The 18,937-nt window shown below is 41.3% G+C and overlaps 2 protein-coding genes across 2 annotated transcripts; both read left to right on the forward strand.

The window, feature by feature from the left end:
• Window positions 1-1,208: 1,208 nt before the first annotated feature.
• Window positions 1,209-17,783, forward strand: LOC117778344. The gene is made up of 12 exons (XM_034613846.1): window positions 1,209-1,324; window positions 2,948-3,093; window positions 4,265-4,448; window positions 7,130-7,209; window positions 8,028-8,434; window positions 10,216-10,330; window positions 10,850-11,028; window positions 11,765-11,866; window positions 15,776-16,022; window positions 16,412-16,590; window positions 17,319-17,420; window positions 17,611-17,783. The coding sequence occupies exons 2-12, from the start codon at window positions 2,982-2,984 to the stop codon at window positions 17,662-17,664; spliced, it is 1,761 nt and encodes a 586-aa protein (XP_034469737.1). The 5' UTR covers window positions 1,209-1,324; window positions 2,948-2,981; the 3' UTR covers window positions 17,665-17,783.
• Window positions 10,108-13,868, forward strand: rbp1.1 (retinol binding protein 1, cellular, tandem duplicate 1). The gene is made up of 4 exons (XM_034614348.1): window positions 10,108-10,330; window positions 10,850-11,028; window positions 11,765-11,866; window positions 13,333-13,868. Exons 1-4 carry the CDS (start codon window positions 10,258-10,260, stop codon window positions 13,381-13,383), a joined length of 405 nt encoding a protein of 134 aa, XP_034470239.1. The 5' UTR covers window positions 10,108-10,257; the 3' UTR covers window positions 13,384-13,868.
• Window positions 17,784-18,937: the final 1,154 nt, after the last annotated feature.

Consider the following 18,937-nt stretch of genomic DNA (forward strand, 5'->3'; position numbering starts at 1 on the left):
CACACAACTTACAAATGAGAATGATTCTTGTTATCGTTTCCATACAAATAAACCTTTGAGCCAGCGATGCCATAAGGACGCACTATCTAGACCTATTGTCATGTCCACCTGGGTTAGGGTTCGCCAGATTAACTTCTAGGCACCATAGTGGGTTATTTATTCCAAAAGTTCCAAACAATATGTTCATCCATACTCAGAAAATGGATCTAGGAGCTCTTTTTCCACTTATCTCGACCGACTCTGATGTGGCTTCATGGATTATTGGCTGAAACAAACTAGGGGTAGGCGATATGAAAATTAGTATCACTCTATTTTTCTGTTTTTGGAAGGTGATGATATTATATTACGGTATTACTTTATCTAATTCAAATCAATTTGTGCTAAGATGTTTTGACGCTCCAACCGATCGGCTGGTTTGCGCCCTTGTTAGCATGCACCTTGCATGAAGGCAGTCGCTGCCAGAGTGATTATGTTTTAGTTTTCATAAAATTAGGCTGTTGATTTATCACAGTGATGACTGTATTGCACAATCCATGTCATGGCACACTACCATACCGGTGATGACTAAGACACTGGTGTTCAGCTCACCCCTGAGACAATCTCCTCCACACTTAGTATTAATGGCAGAAATATGATGCATGCATGAGGCCTCAGTAATTCACAATTTAACTCTGACCTTTACAATATTTACTATACTAAAAAAAAGAGGACATTTTGAATTAAGTAAGCTTGTTTATGCATGCAGTTCCAGCTTGTATGTGCATCCCTATGACTGTAACTGTCCTCACTGGGAGGACTTGACTCTATTTCGTCTCTATCAAGTCTATGAAATGCCAAATTCCAAAGTCATTGGAAAAACCATTTGCTGTACGATCATCTAGAAATCAGTTTCCGGCCGCAGTACAGACAGTCATTTAGTGTTCGACAAAGTTTCCGCCTTCCATCTGACAAGCAGCTAACAACAATGGAGCGAAAGGTTACCTGCAGCATGTAGGTGTTTGATGCTGCATCGCTGTAAAGGTCAGATTCCTATGAAGGAAGATGGTGTCCTCACCCACACAAGAACACATTCAGCTAAAACTCGCAGTAATATTATGACACAGTTCTTAAACTAGTGTGATGCATGGGAAGAATGTGGAGCCCCTCACTGATTGGGCTGTGCTGTGTATTCCAGCACCACGGAGAGCTCCGTCCGCTCAGACTCAGCCTCTGCCAGCAGGGGTCGCACTTCAGTCAGGGATTCTCTGCGGAACCATCGACAGGCAGCTCCTCAGATCCAGGGAACACAGAGAGTGTGACACACTGACCGACCCGTGTAGAGAAGGTAATGGAAGTAATCCTCATTGCTCCTGTGACACCTCGTGTGTTTGTACTGTGACGGGTTTAATGTGTTTAACAGCTTCAGCTCTACGTACATTCAAAAGGGTTGATGTAGCATGTCTGAGCTAACCATAGTTAGCCGCTCGTTCAATGTCAAGGCTGAGTTTTTCAGTGTTGTTGGGAGGTTGTCCTCTGATTTACATTATACTGTGGCAACTATATAAACCACAGTAACAGTTTGTGTTTGATTTCTTTAAAAATGTGGGAAAGACAACGTGTGTGTCTGTTCGGTTGTACACAGTGTGGAGTGTGCACCTGATTAACACAACCCTGCACCAACACATCATCCAGGATCTGTTATGTACTAAAAGATCAAAATCAGACCAAACAACATGCAACCAAGCAAATTCAGATCAACAAGAATTGCAAATACATTTATAGGCCACATTCATGTAGCAATATATGTAGTGTCAGCTATCGTGCAATGTTTTGATTCTCAAATAATTCTGATGTTTAATGTTTTATTTCTTTCTGTATTTTCTATTTATTCTCTGGTTATATATATATATAAATATGCTTTTATTTTTGTATTGTAAGCCTGTTCAGCACCTTCAAATGCGTTTGTTTTAAATGTGCTATATTCTTGTAACCTTTGACTTGACTTGTAGAGGTTAGACGGGAAGGTAATGCAATAAAAATGTGTTAATAGGGAAAATGTAAAGCTGGAGGACTCTTACAAAGCTGACAAGCATCATACAGGGTACAGAAAGTTAACCAAGAATCAGCCCCAACCAAAATGACATGTTTCAAGTCATGGTAAACTGTATTTATATTGTGCTTTTCCAGTCGCATTCACCCATTCATGCACATATTCATTCAGCGCTACTATATGCTTTTTTATTTTGTCACAAACCGTTCATACACTGTCTGAGCAGCACAGCCGTCAGATGCAATTAGAGGTTCAGTATCTTCCCCGAGGTCACTTCGGAATGCAGACTGAAGTTGCTGGGGATCGAACCACAACCTTTTGGTTATTTGATAACCCTCTCTACCTCCTGAGCCACAGCCGCCTCCGTAATAAATATAGATACTTGGCTGGATACCTGCTAGATTGACTGTTTGAATAAACAGGCTCTTCACTTAAAGTTTACCATCTGCTGAACAGTGGCCGGTGTTTATTTCCCCCTCGGCTCCTTAATTACACCAATGTAGACGTTAAAACAAAATGCCAGTACAGCCGGTCCCCTCCTCCGGTGTCTTACTCGGGTAAATTACTTCCACTTTTTTTTCTAAGTACATTGGGTGTCCTGATGATAAATGCTCAGAGAATGGGAGCAGCTTGGGGTTGTCTTCCACAGACGCCGCCTACTCTAATTCTGTCCTCATGGGATAAAAACTCCCACCAAATGACAAATTAGTTTTTAAGGTTAATGCAACTCAGGCTAAGCTCTTCAAAAAGCTACATCATGATTATTAGAAGTGCAGAATGACTTATCACGACCTGTGGAACATTCTAGCGGACGACCCACTCTCTAGTTGTTTGATTCCTTCAGCTCCGTCACCTTTGTGTCCCATCGTCCGTCTCCCACACAATGTTTATAACTCTTTCCTTCTGCTTTCCTCCAAGGTTCTTTGGCCATGGTGTGAGGGGATTAACCAACATGGCTAACCGGCGTGTTCCACTAGTCCTGTTAGCCTGCGGCTCCTTTAATCCCATCACTAACCAGCACATGAGGCTGTTTGAGCTGGCCAGGGACCATATGCACAGCACAGGTCAGATCTGATCATCCCAGACACTGTGAAATAAGGACTAGAGCTGCATGTCAACCAGAAGTTGATATCCTACAGAACATACATCATCATTTTTTGCTGTGCTGGCTGTTTGTTTGTTTCATCTTATTTCCTGGATAACCCTCGGGGTCAGAGCGGTCCCTGTAAAACCTCTCATATGTGTGTCTCAGGAATTTTCAGAAAGCAATAAAGGAGAGTGAATATTGGATTTTGTTTGTGAGAAAGACAAAACCCGATAAAGGCTAAACATTGCTTTATTTCTCCTTAACGTGAAAGTTGGGTAATTGCTAATATGAAAACTTTATAAGATGGTAACAGGGCTTTGTTTTATGCTTGTTTTAGAGTTGTTCAACCCCCCCCCCCGTGGCCAAAATATTCTTAAATCCAGCCTTAAATATATCATTCAAGTTATATTATATTATAATTATTGTTCCAAAAAAGCATCAAATCAAAGGAAACTTTTGTTTCATTGATTGTTGACAAACCCACACACAATGATAACCATGTGCAAACTCTCTGATGCTCTCTTCATGCATGAATAAAAAGATCAGTCCCCTGCTGCACCCGTGTCAGCAGACCCAGTCCCCTATTGTAAACCTTTCACCATGAATATTTTAGAAGCAGCTCTGAATGCATGCACTGGCCTGATCACATGGTCGTAACGACATCATTGTTAGAGTTACGCTGGTCCTGAGTCAGCTCTCTCTCTCAGTCTAAGATGCTTTATGAATCTGTGCAGCGTTTCTGTGGGCAGGGACATAAATAATGCTCTTACAGGTTCCCTTTGACCCTAAACCTAAAGGACATCAGCTGACTGGTGTGCGGGTAACAATCAGAATGAGTGTAAGCTGCATACAGGAGCTGCTGTTATTCTTTTGCTGAGTGATGCAAACACATGAAGTGTTGTTTAACACAAAAATAAGCACAAGTTCAGACTTTCAGACCTTATAGAGTAGCCAATTAAATTGATTATGTGTATCTTCATTTCATTTAAAAAAGATCAAGCCTTTGTCCTCAAATGTGAGATCTGACAAAACGCTCATACTTTTAACATCACTATCTTATAGAGACGACTTGATCTGCTGATTTACATTCCATTTCTGTATCTGCTGTCCTGACCCAGAAAAACTGTATTAATCATCTCTCCCCTCAGGCCAGTACCAGGTGGTGGGTGGCATCGTGTCTCCAGTGAGCGACAGCTATGGAAAGCAAGGCCTGGTACTGGCTAAGCACCGCATTGCGATGGCGAAGCTGGCGCTGCAGAGCTCCAACTGGGTCACGGTTGATGAATGGGAGAGCCAGCAGCCAGACTGGACGGAGACGGTGGTAACTATGAGGTATAAAACAAGTTTACTGCGACATCGCAGTTGAAACTGCTTCATTTAACAAGGGAAGGTTTCCAGGGAGTCGAAGTCGGAGGACAAGAGTTTCTCGGGTAATGCCAGCCTTTGATTATTCTATCTAAAGTTGCTTCTAATAACAGCAGTCAGTAAATTCTGTCAGTTTATTGCCATTCACTGTTCAATTCAGAGCGCTTCAGTGGTTAATCACTCTAGAAAAATGTCCTTTGTGTTGAGTACAGACCAAATTCCATTACTTTGGCTGAACAGATATTATGAGATTATATTAAGTGTAAGTACCAGCACTCTCATACTCTAATCTCTTTTTTCTGAATCAACCTATATGGACCCTGATTACTCCAATTAAAGTAACAGTGTACTAGACGAAAGGATGAAACAGTTCCTGGTATCATGGTGTGTTTTGGTAGAGTTCAATAAGTGGCACCATTTCAAGTTCGAAAGCTCTCAGGCGCAGCAAGTGACGTGGATTTGTTATGTGTAGTAAAAACATGCTGGAGGGAGCGCTAGGCAGTGACAGCAGGAGAGCTGCTAGAGCTCTGCTAGCATCCACTGCTGCGGAAATTGTGTGTGTTGAGCAAACATGTATATTTGGTCCTGACGCTGACACGTTGGTGGTCGACGTCTGCACTTAACATAACAACTTGTTAACCTGTCTCCTTCGCAAAGAAACTCAACTGTGAATGACTTAAATGCAGTTGAGAGTCTCACACTGAGCTGAAATGAAACATTCAGCATTATCATGAAATTCTGAAATGACTTACAAATTAGCTGATATTAATACCAAGACTTTTGCGAATTGGATTTACTGACTTAAGGTTGTGTTCATTTAAACCTGCATTACGAGAAGTGTTCAAACTAAAGCCTTCTTCCTTTAATGTTAATGTTGCACATTTGACATGATGTTGGCTATATTATTGTCACTAATAATGAATATGTTATTAAAATGCAATACTTGAATTTACTTAGGTTTGTGCATCAGTTCTTTTTGAACATTTTCAGGATATTTGAACAATGCTGCGATAATACCGATAACCATTCAAACTTTGGTCTCTATAATCTTGATGTGGAATTTTCACACCGTTTCACCTCTAGCTACCTACTAAGGTTTATATTGAGTTGAATTACTGTATCAAAAGCCCTTTTCTTTAATGGCATGTCGAGTCATTGAAGGGTTTTTAACGCACTAGAGGATAAACCTATTTCACGACAGGGTCAAGGACATTCGACTCCACCACCAGCATGTTACTCACTCCCTGCTTTATGTTTCCATTAGCTTTTACTGTCTCCTGTTAGACCTTCTTTGGGACACAAGACAAATATTTCCTCCTTTCTGACACGTCCTAGTTTAACCGTAGCACCGGCAGAGTTCTCAGGGACGTACTCTCCTTCTCTGCCCCTCTGTCAGCCCTTCTTAAAGCCAGCTTCAGCCGAATATGTGACGAGAGTGTCGCCCGATATTCGAGCCTAAATTATAGGTGGTAGTCTCTTGAGGAACGCCAGACGAGACTGGAGCTGTGGCAGGTCTGGGTTTTCACGGGGTGAAATCAGAGGCGCGGGCTGTTAAATTCATGGGACAAGTGGGACTGGTGCAGTTGTAAGGAAAAAAAGAAAAGCTGCCTGCGATATGAATATGGGTGAAGAGAGTCAGACAGAGCTGCTGCATTCGTAATGAGAAGATGTGAATAAGGAAAGTCTGGGTGTTGTCCCACTTTGTATTACAGAGGCAGAAATATGCTATTTGTGTAACTGGGCCTTATCAAGTGTGTCGCCCGAGGGAATGAATCAGCATCTAATGATAAAAATGGAAATTTAGTAAGTTGCATTTGCTTATAGGTGCATATTTGGGCTAATTTTAGAAGTTTTTCTCACTTTTCCCTGTTTCCTGCTTCTTACAAATCCCCTTATTAGTGACCCCCCCCCTGCCCGCACTTATTCCTCCATAAGCTGGGTTTTCGCAACACAGGTGCAGATCAAGGCATAAGGGGCCTGTTGTCCGAGGCCACGTCACACGTCATCTCTCCCGAACACACACAAGCGCAAATGTGTGATGACCTCTTTAAGAAGCTTTACTTGAAAACAGTGAAGTTTTTCATTCATCTTTTTGAAAGGTTCCTCTGTCACTCTGTCTTTCTCATACACTTGAGTTTTCATAAAGCTTTATTGGCAGAATTATACTGGAAAAGTCATGTTTAAACAAACGCATAAACAGAGAAAGTGAAATAATAATTGAATACACATTAAAGTAATAATAAGCTGCACATGGATGTAAATTACAACTCTGCATATTGGAAAAAACAAAGACAGAGGATTCTGTGTATTACCCATAGACTGCATCTAAAAATGGACGACGCGTCTCCACTTCCTCCCACTATCCAGAAATGACGTGAAAATATCCTGGATACGAACACTGCCATTTTGCGCATTTGAAGCGAGTGCAAGTCTGCACACTAGTGATGCACAGTTAGTTTGGTCCATGTCCTATCCACTAACATGGAGGAGGCGGGTTTAAGACAGATACCGCAGCCAGCCACCAGGTGGCGATCGAGACGCTCTGGCTTCATTTTCTGGTAACTGTCATGTCATCCATCTCTATTTACAGTCTATGTCATTACCATACCAAATTCTCTCTCATACCTTTTCTGTTGGTTTATGTGCAGGTATCATTATGGACGTATTCTGAAGGAGTATGAGGGAAGAGCAGGAAAGCACAATAACAGTAACACCACTACACTCGCAGGTGAGAACTGCTCGTTTGAAACATGGCATTAGTTCAGTAAAAGTATTAAAACACTGAAAACTTGAAAGCTTATTTCCAGCACATTACTTCATCACATCTTTAACATTCCCTGTAACAGAGGACTGTTAATCCCACACAATGTGCCTGTGCAGTGTGCTTCTGAACAATAGTGTTTAAAGAGTATTAGTGATACTTTTTAAGTGTGTGTTTGTGTGTGTGTGTTTGCTGCACTTAATACAAATAATATCATGTACAGGAAAAGCCCTGAAAGCTCATCAGAGAGAAAGCAGATAAAATATGTATTTTGTTCGTGATGGCGATGATTATTTGCTATTGTGTTCGTCTTTTAGTATATTTTACGGAGAGTTAAGTAAACATAAGTTCACACAGTTCACTTTGAGTTTTTGTGATTAACTTTAGCCTCCAGCAAGTTGTGTAATTTTTCGACCTATTAGTTTTAGTCATGTTGTACTTTTTCTTTGTCTGGTCCAAACCAACCCCTCCTGGTTTTCAGCTTTGCTCCTCATATCAGTGCTTGTTTTGGAGACACTTTATTGGTTTCCAGTTTTTTTACCTGATTGTAGAGAAACGACTTTTGGCCCCAAAATCGTTTCCCTCCTCTACAGATTCTGCGTAATCACATACAGAATAGACATAGCGATTACAAAAACCTTAGACCTTAATCTTTTTATTATCATAGATGTTATGTTTTATATTCAGAATAAATAGAATCATATCAGGTAGTAGCTCTAGCCTTTTCACTGCCTCACAACTTCCATACATGTAGCCTGTATTGTTTGAGTTGTCTTCCTCCTCAGGACCCCAGCTGAAGCTCCTCTGTGGAGCCGATTTCCTCGACACCTTCAAGATCCCCGGCTTGTGGCAGGACGAGGACGTGGCGGAGGTGGTCGGGCGTTTCGGCCTCGTCTCTGTCAGCCGTGGCAGGCTGCAGCCCGAGCAGACTGTGCACGAGTCGGACATGCTCTCCCGCCACCAGCAAAACGTTTTCCTGGTGAGGGAGTGGATGAGGAATGAGACGAGCGCCACGGAGGTGCGGCGGGCTCTGAGGCGGGGTCAGAGCGTGAAGTACCTGATCCCAGACTCAGTGATAGAATATATTCACCAGCACAAGCTTTACACAGAGGACAGCGAGAGGAGGAATAAGGGCACGGTGCTGAGGCCACTCACCAAGCACGTACAAGAGCCAGTGAACAGTCTGGATGACTGAGAGACGGACCCATGCGTCATGGCTGAGCATGAGAGTCCTTGAAGAGTGGATTTACTCACAGATCAGTGCTTCACTTCAGGGACTGGAAGCTCTCTTTGTTTCCACTGGACTGCACAGTGGAAGAGGTTTGCAAATGTCTGCACAAAAAAACATCATGTTTGGTCTAAATTTGTTTTCCAGGCATCACTTGTGTTCGTGCACAGTCCTGTGACGTCTGCTGATTCACTCTCATGAAGTGTCACGAATCCTTGTTCCATTGTCTAAAAGAACATTTGTCTGCTCACAGTTTTCTATCTTTTGTAGTTTTTCACATCGCACATCATTGCAGTTCATTAAACCGATATAAACTCATCTATGTGAAGTATTTCTTGTCTGACTGGTGTTTTTTTTATTATTAATCATATCTATTTAAAGGTATAAAATCTTTAGCTAGGCAGTAAAAATATAAAAAGATCATAAAGCCCCTTAACAACCCAACCCAAATATCACTTATGAAAGTTTTTGAAATATCTAAATCACACAGGTTTGGTTTTGTTAATTGAGATCATTCTTAGGTTTTTATACAAATACAACATGACAGACTTTTTCAGGCATAGAACAATTAAGTCTTTACATTTACATAGATCACTGGTGTTTACAAAGACCACTAAGCTTTATCAAAGTAGACACAAAGCAAGATCTAATCACATAGATTAGATATAGTTTATTGAAAACCTCCTAACTCGTCCAGTCCACAAAACTAAAATCCTTGTTCTGTTGGAATTTCTCAATCCTCTATGTGCTCAGGAAGTTGTTGACTATAAGATAGTTTGTTTTGCTGTGGTTCATAGTTTTAAATCACCATGCTACCAGCCACCATGTTAACATTTCAGTTGTTGCCCCATTCAGAATTTCTTCTCATTTGAGGATTTTTCATTCATTGTGTATCCGTGCAGTTTTTCCCATTATCGTCCACACACTGTGTGTCTGCAGGCCTGTAGTTTCTTTCTTCCACCACAGGATTTAAAGTAATCCTGACAGTTGCTCAGCTACAGGAGGTGATATCTCACTGAGGCCAATGGCTGAAAGCAGCACTGTGCCACTGATACACACTGGCATCCTTTGAAAGAAGTGTGTGTGTGTCTTTGTGTTGTAGTCACTAAAGGATTTAGACAGTGGTTTGGCTGCAGCGGGCCCAAAAGAGAGATTATCAAATTAATTGAGTTATTTAGGCGAGACAAAAGATGTGACAGGCCTTTTGTGCTCAATTTAATTGTTGCAGTTGGATCATTTTAAGCTCAGGTGATTCCGCTTTTGTGCTGTGCATTTCATCCACAACGTGCGCTCCATTCAGCCGAAGCACAGGACGATCAATGTTTAAATTGATTTTTGTGTGATTTGATTCCATTAGACTGATTGTTGATGGCTCAGTAATCTTAACACAATTGAAACAGGCCTCATCTTATACAACAGAAGGCAAATCTACCACACGCGGAATTACACACACAAACACACACACACACACAAGTGCGCCTGGGTCAATTAATAAAGGAAGTGTGTTCATCCTAATCCCACCCAGGCAGAGTAAGCACTCTCCCAACATAAAGCACACAAGTGTACTCTACATTATGTATGCATGCCCCATGTTCCTGTTATACATGCAGGGGAAGCGTGTTAGGGATTGTGGGGTTATGTGGTGCCGGTGGTGGGAGGTGTGAGGAACAGGTTAATCGGATTAAAGTGAATTTGGTTCAAATTGAGGCTTTTGACAGCAGCGTTCTGCATTCCATCACAAACAGTCGACCACAGCAGACCTCCTCGCCCGCAGAAACACAGCCAACATGCCTTTTGATCTGAATGGATATTGGAAAATGATTTCCAATGATAACTTCGAGGAGTACCTGAAGGCTCTCGGTGAGTTTGTTGAAACTTTTGTGGAAGTAGGTGAAAGGCCGTCCTGTTGGTTGTAGAGGAACCTGCCTCCCCTCATCCTCTGGGATAGAATATTAATATCAGAACAGACTCAAATTTAAATGTCGGTCAGCAGGTATTTAGTATATTAGGTATATAAATATATATATAAGTTTTCCAACAATCCTGCAGTGTTCATAAGGAGAATAAGATTTGAGTATATGAGATAAGTTTTTTTTCTCTCAAATCTCATATTATTACCAGAATAAAGGAAATGCAAATTTGCTCTGATATGTAATGTCCTCCAGTTACTTTTATGGAGAAACTATAATTATTAACAGCTAATAGATAATGTTCTTTTTAACGGAAGTGTTCTACTTTAGCTAGATTGCAAAATATAATATCCTCTCACTCTCACTTTTCAAAACTAATCATCTTATTCCTGAAGTTGTATAACTGCACTGAAATACCCTGCTGCTCACCTCCCTCCTCTTGTTTCTTATTCCTTTTCCACTTCCACAGATGTGAATGTCGCCATCAGGAAAATCGCAACCTTGCTGAAGCCTGACAAGGAAATCAGCCAGGATGGCGACCACATCGTCATCAAGACCCTCAGCACCTTCAAAAACTACAACATGGACTTTCACGTGGGCAAAGAGTTTGAGGAGGATCTGTCTGGAGTGGATGACAGGAAATGCATGGTGAGTGTGCTCCAAGGGGCACTCAATACATTTTAATGAAGGTACACACGGTGCATTTGGGCAAAGCTGCTCAGCCGCCACTTTGACATCACAAGTTAACTCACACTGCTGCAGGTGTGGCGACCTGTGGCTCTGACACATGTGGTGCAAACCCTGCAGATGGATACACTGACTCTTCTCGGTGGCACATGGCTGGACTGTAATGAGCCGCACGCAACTTTTCCACCTGCATTTTTAAAACTTCGCAAACTCCTCAGACGCTTGTCAGCGGATTGACGTAATGGAGAGCGATGTCAGACACTGCAGGGCAAGAAGTGGAAGAGGCCGAGAAATAAGTCAAGATTCACTCTTATTTGATCAGAGTCAGTGAATACTGAACGGGCGTAAAGATTATCTGAGGTCCCCCTTGAAAAACCTTTTTTTTATTCTGATAGGCTGATTATAGACAAGCTATAAGCTGTTAGGCTGGGTGCCAAAGAGAGAGAGGGGTCACGTGTGTGTGTGTGTGTGTGTGTGTGTGTGTGTGTGTGTGTGTGTGTGTGTGTGTGTGTGCGCGCGTGTGCGTGTGTGTGTGTGTGTTTGTGCGTGCATGCGTGTGTGTGTGTGTGGAGGAGGGGACTGGGCCTCTCGCTCTGCATATAACATATGTTTAAACCATGAATCTTCACTGTCAAGTTTAAATAAATCCCCCACTGACGCACCTCGTGTCTCACCCTGACCTTTGACCCCCCCCCAGACCACCATCACTTGGGATGGAGACAAGCTGGTCTGTGTGCAGAAGGGGGAGATCGAGGGAAGAGGCTGGAGCCACTGGGTGGAAGGAGATGAGCTTCATTTGGTGAGAAAACATCGGTTCCTTCCATGAATATTAATGTTTGCAGTTTGGTCACTTAAATTCAAATCTAAAATGCCTCTCAGCGCTGTATGTGCGGTGCATATTTTTTTTCTGTGTGACTCCAGTATGAATTTGCCCACCAGCTCCAGCAACATTATACTGTGTGAGGTGCATAAACACAGGAGATGAAGATTATCAAGGTTACAAGTGTGCGGCTCATTTACTGCCATATAAATCACATTTCTGCGTAGGAAATCACATCTGAGGATATTGTTTCAAGGGAAAAAATATAGTTTCACACATTCTCAACTCAAACTTTTCCCTCCTGGTCAAACAAAAAGATTGATGCTGAATAATATAAGATTAAAATGTCTTGTTTCTTCATGAGCTCCAGTGATCCAGCATGCGCCAACACCAACTTCTGTCGTATTATTATCTTGACTCTGCAAAACTAATTTCTGTTAGAAGGACTTGAGTAGCATTTTTTTCCCAAACAACTCCTCTGTGAAATTATTCATAGTGTGGCCCCAGTGTGGCCGCGTAATGAAAAGCATTTGCATCTGAAAAGAATTTAATGTAATGACTGGTGCATTACCATTTTCATTAGCTCTGCATTATCAGATTTACCTCTGTATGATTACTGCTATCAAGGCTAAGAAAAAAAATTACCAGCCAAATTATTTGGTTAAAGTGGTGCCAACTAATGTTTTCAATCAGCTGCCATGAAATTAGTTGTTAGTGAAAAGTTCCCAAGAGCTGGAGGAGGGTTTGAATGTGGAGCAACAGTGACCTCTGGTGGCAGAAATGACATTACCGGGTGGAAGCGTGACAGTTTCGATTAGATCATTGTCACTGTCAAGGGAAACCATGAATTAGTGATATTTCTTGTAAATCTACTGTAACTTTGTGGCTTTTAACTGCTTCTTTTCACTGTGAAACACATGTCATCATCTCTGTCAAAATGTAGATACAGATAAGGGCAAATACCTCAAAAGTCCCCTTTTATTTGGATCTGCACCAAATTACACATGCGTAAATATCAGTTCATTGGACATGGCTGATTTATTCACCAAGATCCAAGAATTATTCTCTGAGAAATCAATGATAATGTTGAAAAACGCAAGATGCAGGAGGGAACATTCCTGTATGATCCGGAACTGCACCAAAGTGTGATGGGTTCCTCCTTAGGTCATGTCCCTTCCCTCCACAACCAACTAGCAAACAAGGAAAAACTCTAACACAGATGGAGGAAATAATTAAAAACAATGTCTTAATGTCTGTGACAAATCCTGTATTAACATTAACCCATCCTTATCCCAGCCTATAATTACTTTTAGTATGTTAACTTTCACTCAAAAGCAGTTTTCAGGTTGAATGGAAAAGAGGACATCTTGATTGGTCAAAACTTTAAGTGATTCATCCAATTTTTCCATTTCTTACCTATTTTTTATCTCCTTTGTTTTCTACAGGAGCTGAGAGCCGGGGGAGTTGTTAGCAAGCAGGTGTTCAAGAAGACCTAAGCTGCCTCCGACAAACACACCAGACACGTCCCAGGCCTCGAACACACACCCCCAACTTCCATTTGGGCCATTTCAGCATCTCTCCATAGATCCATCTACCCATGTCATGTGTATTAGTTTGCTGTAAATGCTATTTCTGCTGGCGACAGAGTTAGATCACATCAAACCTGTTGCCTTACTCTGCAATAGCCAGTTTCTTATACAGTGCATGTCAGTGTGTGTATCATGTAACATTATCTGTCCATATCGGTCTCAAGGTGGAGAGCAGTGAAATAACAGGTTAATAATAAGAGGGTTGAACTCTTTTTAGTTGGACTGGAATACAATGATCTGAGTTTGGTTGAGGTTAAAGTTTCTTGGTGACTGAAGCTTAGTCTCTGCAGAATGGATATCAGATCCGATGTGTGTGTATATATCCCTCCATGATCCTGTAGGACTGTGCAATTGATAGTATAAATGAATCAATCAATAAATTATTCAGTTCTCAACAATTTAATTTGTCCTTTTTCTGAGTACCTTTTGTGAGATCTTTATTTGGTGTTGAAGTGGTTTTCACTGTTGCCTCACAGCAAAAGAGGTTCTTGGTTCGAATCCTGTTTCGTTCCAGGTTGTGCTTTTCTTGAGTTTACATTTTCTCTTCGCAACCCTTAGAGAATAAGCAGTATAGATGATGGATGGATGGAATCAATTGTTTTGGTTGGCAGATCCACTTCCTGTTATACAACCACACAAACCGTTTAAATGAAATGTTCTTATTCACCTAAGTTTGGAGCTTGGAGCCTCTTCTATCCGAAAAGCCTTTTCGGGATGTGCGTGAAGAATCCGAGGGCCTCAACTTGAAGATTTCAGAAGTGAGCTGAAGTGCAGCCTTCGGAGCTTCAGCCACACAACTGTGCTCTGAATCAGCTAATCTGTCAGCTCACTCTTGCCATTACCAACCGGGCAGTTTATATAAGCTGTCCAACTCATTCTTTACTTCTTCTGCTCCTGCTTCCTGCTGCTTCTTGTGCATTCACACCCCGCCGCTACCCGGGCCTCTTTACCTGCAGGCTCTGTTTATTTATGGTTCCCAGGGGGGGTTATTGATCTCTCCCCAGCTCTTGCTTTGGCTGGTTCAAAAGATTATGCTGTCAGGGAGGAGTCCAAACAAAGTCTGATGCCAGGAGAGTAAAAAAAAACTACATTTACATTTATTCTCAATAAAACATTTCTAATGGATTTTGTGGGTTTGGGTGAAGCAGGAGCCATTTTGTGTCCTGAAGTTCAAGTTGTTATCAATCACTGGACGATGGAAAGATGTGTGAAGCAGCAGCATTTGTAGATTCATGTGAATGTTTTCTGGATTCCATATGATCCAGAGTGCAAATGGTGGAGCCTTACCAGATTTAACCGGGTATAGCAGAATAAATAGCAGCCATGAGCAGTATTAAAAATGGGATTTGATATAATTAATTTGTTAAGAATTATTATTTAACTACTGAAACTAAAACGTGGATTTTTCAATAGGGGAGAAAGAGTATATATAGACAATCTCAAAATACGAAACTAGTTGGTTTAACTTTTTGTGATAAAGCTTCAAGTTTTATTTGTCATATAAGTTAACACAGGGTCGGCAGTACAATGAAAGGTGTCGGACAAGAAGAAACCAGTCAGCTAAGCGGTGCAATAGTTAAATTGAAATAAAAGCAAGGTAGAAAGAGCCTACTATTAAAAAGTCAAATACAATACAATACAAAACTAAAACTATATACATTTAAAGGTGCAGTGCGACATTCGTTGCAAATGAAGTAACAACTTTAACTGTATGGAGTGTGTGTGAATAGTTATTTCACATTTTTCCAAATTAAGTGCAAATAGGCAGGAAAACAGATGCGCAGAGGGTTGTTAGTCATGTGTTGACTGCAAGTTTATGAACCTGATGACCTGATGGTAGAAACTGTTCTCAAACCAAATTTAATTAAATTATCGTTCAAAAACATATATTTTATTTGCCTGGGAGCTATCCTGGGTACAAACTTACTCAGATATTTATTTCAGATTTAAATATGTATTCAAATGTTGTCTGAAATTAATTTTGTCTTCACTGCAAGACTGAACTTTATTAACCCCCCACGCTCAAAGTTCAGCTCCTCTTGTTTAGCGGTTGAGTTTGCCTCAGAAAGTGATCAAATAGAGAGCACTCACTGTTGGCAGACGTTACAACACAGCATCTGTACATTGCACACGGACCACCACAGTTACATCTGCACGGGTACATGTGAGAGACAGAGCGCTGGTGGGCGCATGTGGGTCTGTGGGTGTGTGGGCACCCAGACATATGAGCCTAGTAACCTCCCCAATGACCCAAAGAAAAATGGTGACTCCTACCCCCTCCCTCACCTAATAATAAATAATAACCCCCGCCAATCTTCTTCAAGCTATAAACTCACTTATCAATAGTCCTCTGACCTCCCCCCCCCCCCCCCCGAGTCTATCTTGCATAAAAGCAGGACAACGTGCACCTTCCCTCTCTTTGCACTGTCTAAAGTCTACACACACACACACAGCGGTGTCACCAGCTGCCACCATGCCAGCAGACTTCAATGGGAAATGGATACTGGAAACCAGTGAGAAATTTGAGGAGTATTTGAAAGCACTAAGTAAGAAACTTTTTTAATTGTAACAGGTTTCATTTGAGATTCTGTCGTCTGTGTTATGCGGTGACGGGAAGTTCCAGGGTGATGAGAGAGGTTGAACAAGCTGCACGAGTAACAAAGTCATCCAATTTCATGCTCTCTCAATCTTTCTGCAGTGTTTCTGTTCTCCTGTTCCAATCTACCCTGGAGTTAATGCACTTTCACTACAGATTTGTGTCGAGTTCAACTGTTGTATTATTCAACTATTCAACTATTTCATCATGGACATAAACCAAGAAAAAGTGTCCTCTACTTAACACTGAACACAGACGTCAGTGAAAAGCTCAGAATTGAATTTCATGCGGAGTGATGTGTCTGTTCTGAATAACCACGTCTCTCCCCTCTGACCCCAGACATCGACTTTGCCACAAGGAAAATCGCCATCTCCCTGTCTCAGACCAAAGTGGTCGCCCAGGACGGAGACAAGTTTGACTTCAAAACACTGAGCACCTTCAGGAATTATGAGCTGGCCTTCACTGTGGGGGTGGAGTTTGACGAGTGCACCAAGGGACTCGACAACAGGAACATCAAGGTGGGCAGACCCTGCATGTCAGGAGACCTTGACGTGTCAGGAGACCTTGACGTGTCAAGAGACGGTGATAGTGTATCTATTATTCAGAATTCGCACCCTTGTTGTTTATGTGTTAACAACAGCAGTGCTATCTAAGTGTGTCCAGGGAGCGATGTTTCTGTGGCGTATGTGTGACATCCGAGATAAAAAACGTCAATGTGTAATGATAAATGAACAGTGATTAACAAGGAGGTGAGGTGACACTGGATCTTTACACTAAAGTTTTGGCATCCACGCACTCATACATCTATGTGCAGCACTTTCTCTATTACACTTCACTCATACACTTGCCGTTAGGGACAATTTGGGGTACAGTGTCTTGCCCAAGGACACTACGACACCTGAGGCTCGAACCACCAACCTTCTGGTTTGCTGACGACCCGCTCTAGCTCCTGAGTCACCCATTGCTGGGTAAAGAAATGGATTAATGACATTGGAGGTAGTGGGGAAAATGTAAGCGCTGTGTTTTTACATTCCTTAAAAAATTCAATTCAATGTATGACATTGTTATTCACTGAAGGTGTAAATTCAACTACTACAGACCTGTGAGACTCCACACTGACACGTTTAGTATATTGTGAGTGGATCAACGTTATCAGTGACGGTGAATCAGGCGGTTTTAGTCACAGGTGTACTTATGAACATGTTAAATCAAAAACCCATTCATACAGATTCATGTTGTCTTGTAGTGTCTGGTAAACTGGGACGGTGACAAGCTGGTGTGCAGCCAGAAAGGAGAGAAAGCAAATCGAGGCTGGAAGCACTGGATAGAGGGAGACAAACTTTACCTGGTGGGTTGACAGTGTCGGTCCTGGTAATTACAACCAGAACATGGAATTGATAAAGAACAATAATAATGTATTGGATTACTAGTGTGTGTTGTACAGCAGAATATGATTTTTTAACACTTTCAATGCAATTTATTCTACGAATCCCTCTGCTGCATCCCATTAACAGATTCATTTCCCTCTCTGCTGACAGGAGCTGACGTGTGAAGATGTACTTTGTCTTCAGGTGTTCAAGAGAAAAGAATAAAATATGTGCAAATATCTGTTTTTGTTTTGATTTGCTTGGTTAACTATGTCTTTGCTTGCTCCTCAGTGACATGTTTCCCACATTTGAACAAAATGAATAAAGGCAGTTTTTAGACAACATGCTGTGTTGTGTGTGAATGGGGGGGGGGGGGGAAACACCTGTTACTACTGTGAATCCACTTTAACTTCAGGTGTTCACCATCAGGAAAAGCAAAGGGACTTTTTGACTAGTGTATCCAGGCACAATGAGGCTGCAAGGAAGTCAAAGATCACACCACTATATTTGAAATCACTTGTCATTTACATGGTTTACCCTTCTTCTTCATGAGAGGATCATATTCGCCATCTGCTGGACAAAAAATGGTACTATCCTGGAAGTGAGGTGAGTTGTGTTGAGCTCTGATTTAAAAAAAAAAAAAAAAAACAATGACACCAATGGATCTTAACCTTGAAAATGAAACATCTGGCCTGATACTAAATGTTAGTTGAAAATAGACCAGACTCAATAGCGAATGAAGTTATGTGTTATGTCTGCAAAAGTTGACATGATTGATTGACGCTACTCCTCCTACATTGTCACTAATAAACAAACTGAAGGATTTAAAATAGAACAATCCTATGTTGATATATAACATGTGCTTAATACTAAGTGCAAAGTGATAGTTTGTCTTTTCTTAATTCCATGAAGATGTGGGAAACTCTGAGGTGATACTGTGTGTTTGGAAAACTGACTGCACTCCTGAATGTGTACAACGTAAGGAATGAGAGATGTTGTATTCAAACCAGTTCTGTTTTGATGGTGTCATCTTCATGATGGGGGTCCGCAGTCTACTCTGTGCAGTTGTTTTGTGTCCCTGTTGTTATATTTCTTCTAATTTTGCATCTTTTGGTGTCTTTATTTTACAATGATAATAATAGTATAATAAATGTGATTTATACAGCACCTTTATAACATAAAATGCAGCTCAAAATGCTTTACAATAAAATCAAAGAAATGAAATAAGATAGATCAGTAAGAACATGTTGGCAATAAAATAAAGACTTTGGATAAAAGCATAAAACTAGCAAAAGGTATAAAAAGAAATAAGAAATAAAGACAATTGTGTTAAAAAAAGAAAGAAGAGGTAGCTTGTCTGATGTGTGGTGGGAGTTTGTTCCAAACCTTTGATGCACAGCAACATTAAGCTGCTTTCCCAGTTTGGGTTTGTTGTTGCGTCAAGTTTCTCTGTGTGTATCTTTGTGTTTGACTTGCAGTCAGCAGCCATGTGTCTCTT

The sequence above is a fragment of the Hippoglossus hippoglossus genome, chromosome 17 (genome assembly GCF_009819705.1).
Source record: "Hippoglossus hippoglossus isolate fHipHip1 chromosome 17, fHipHip1.pri, whole genome shotgun sequence".
In the NCBI taxonomy this organism is placed as follows: Eukaryota; Metazoa; Chordata; class Actinopteri; order Pleuronectiformes; family Pleuronectidae; genus Hippoglossus; species Hippoglossus hippoglossus.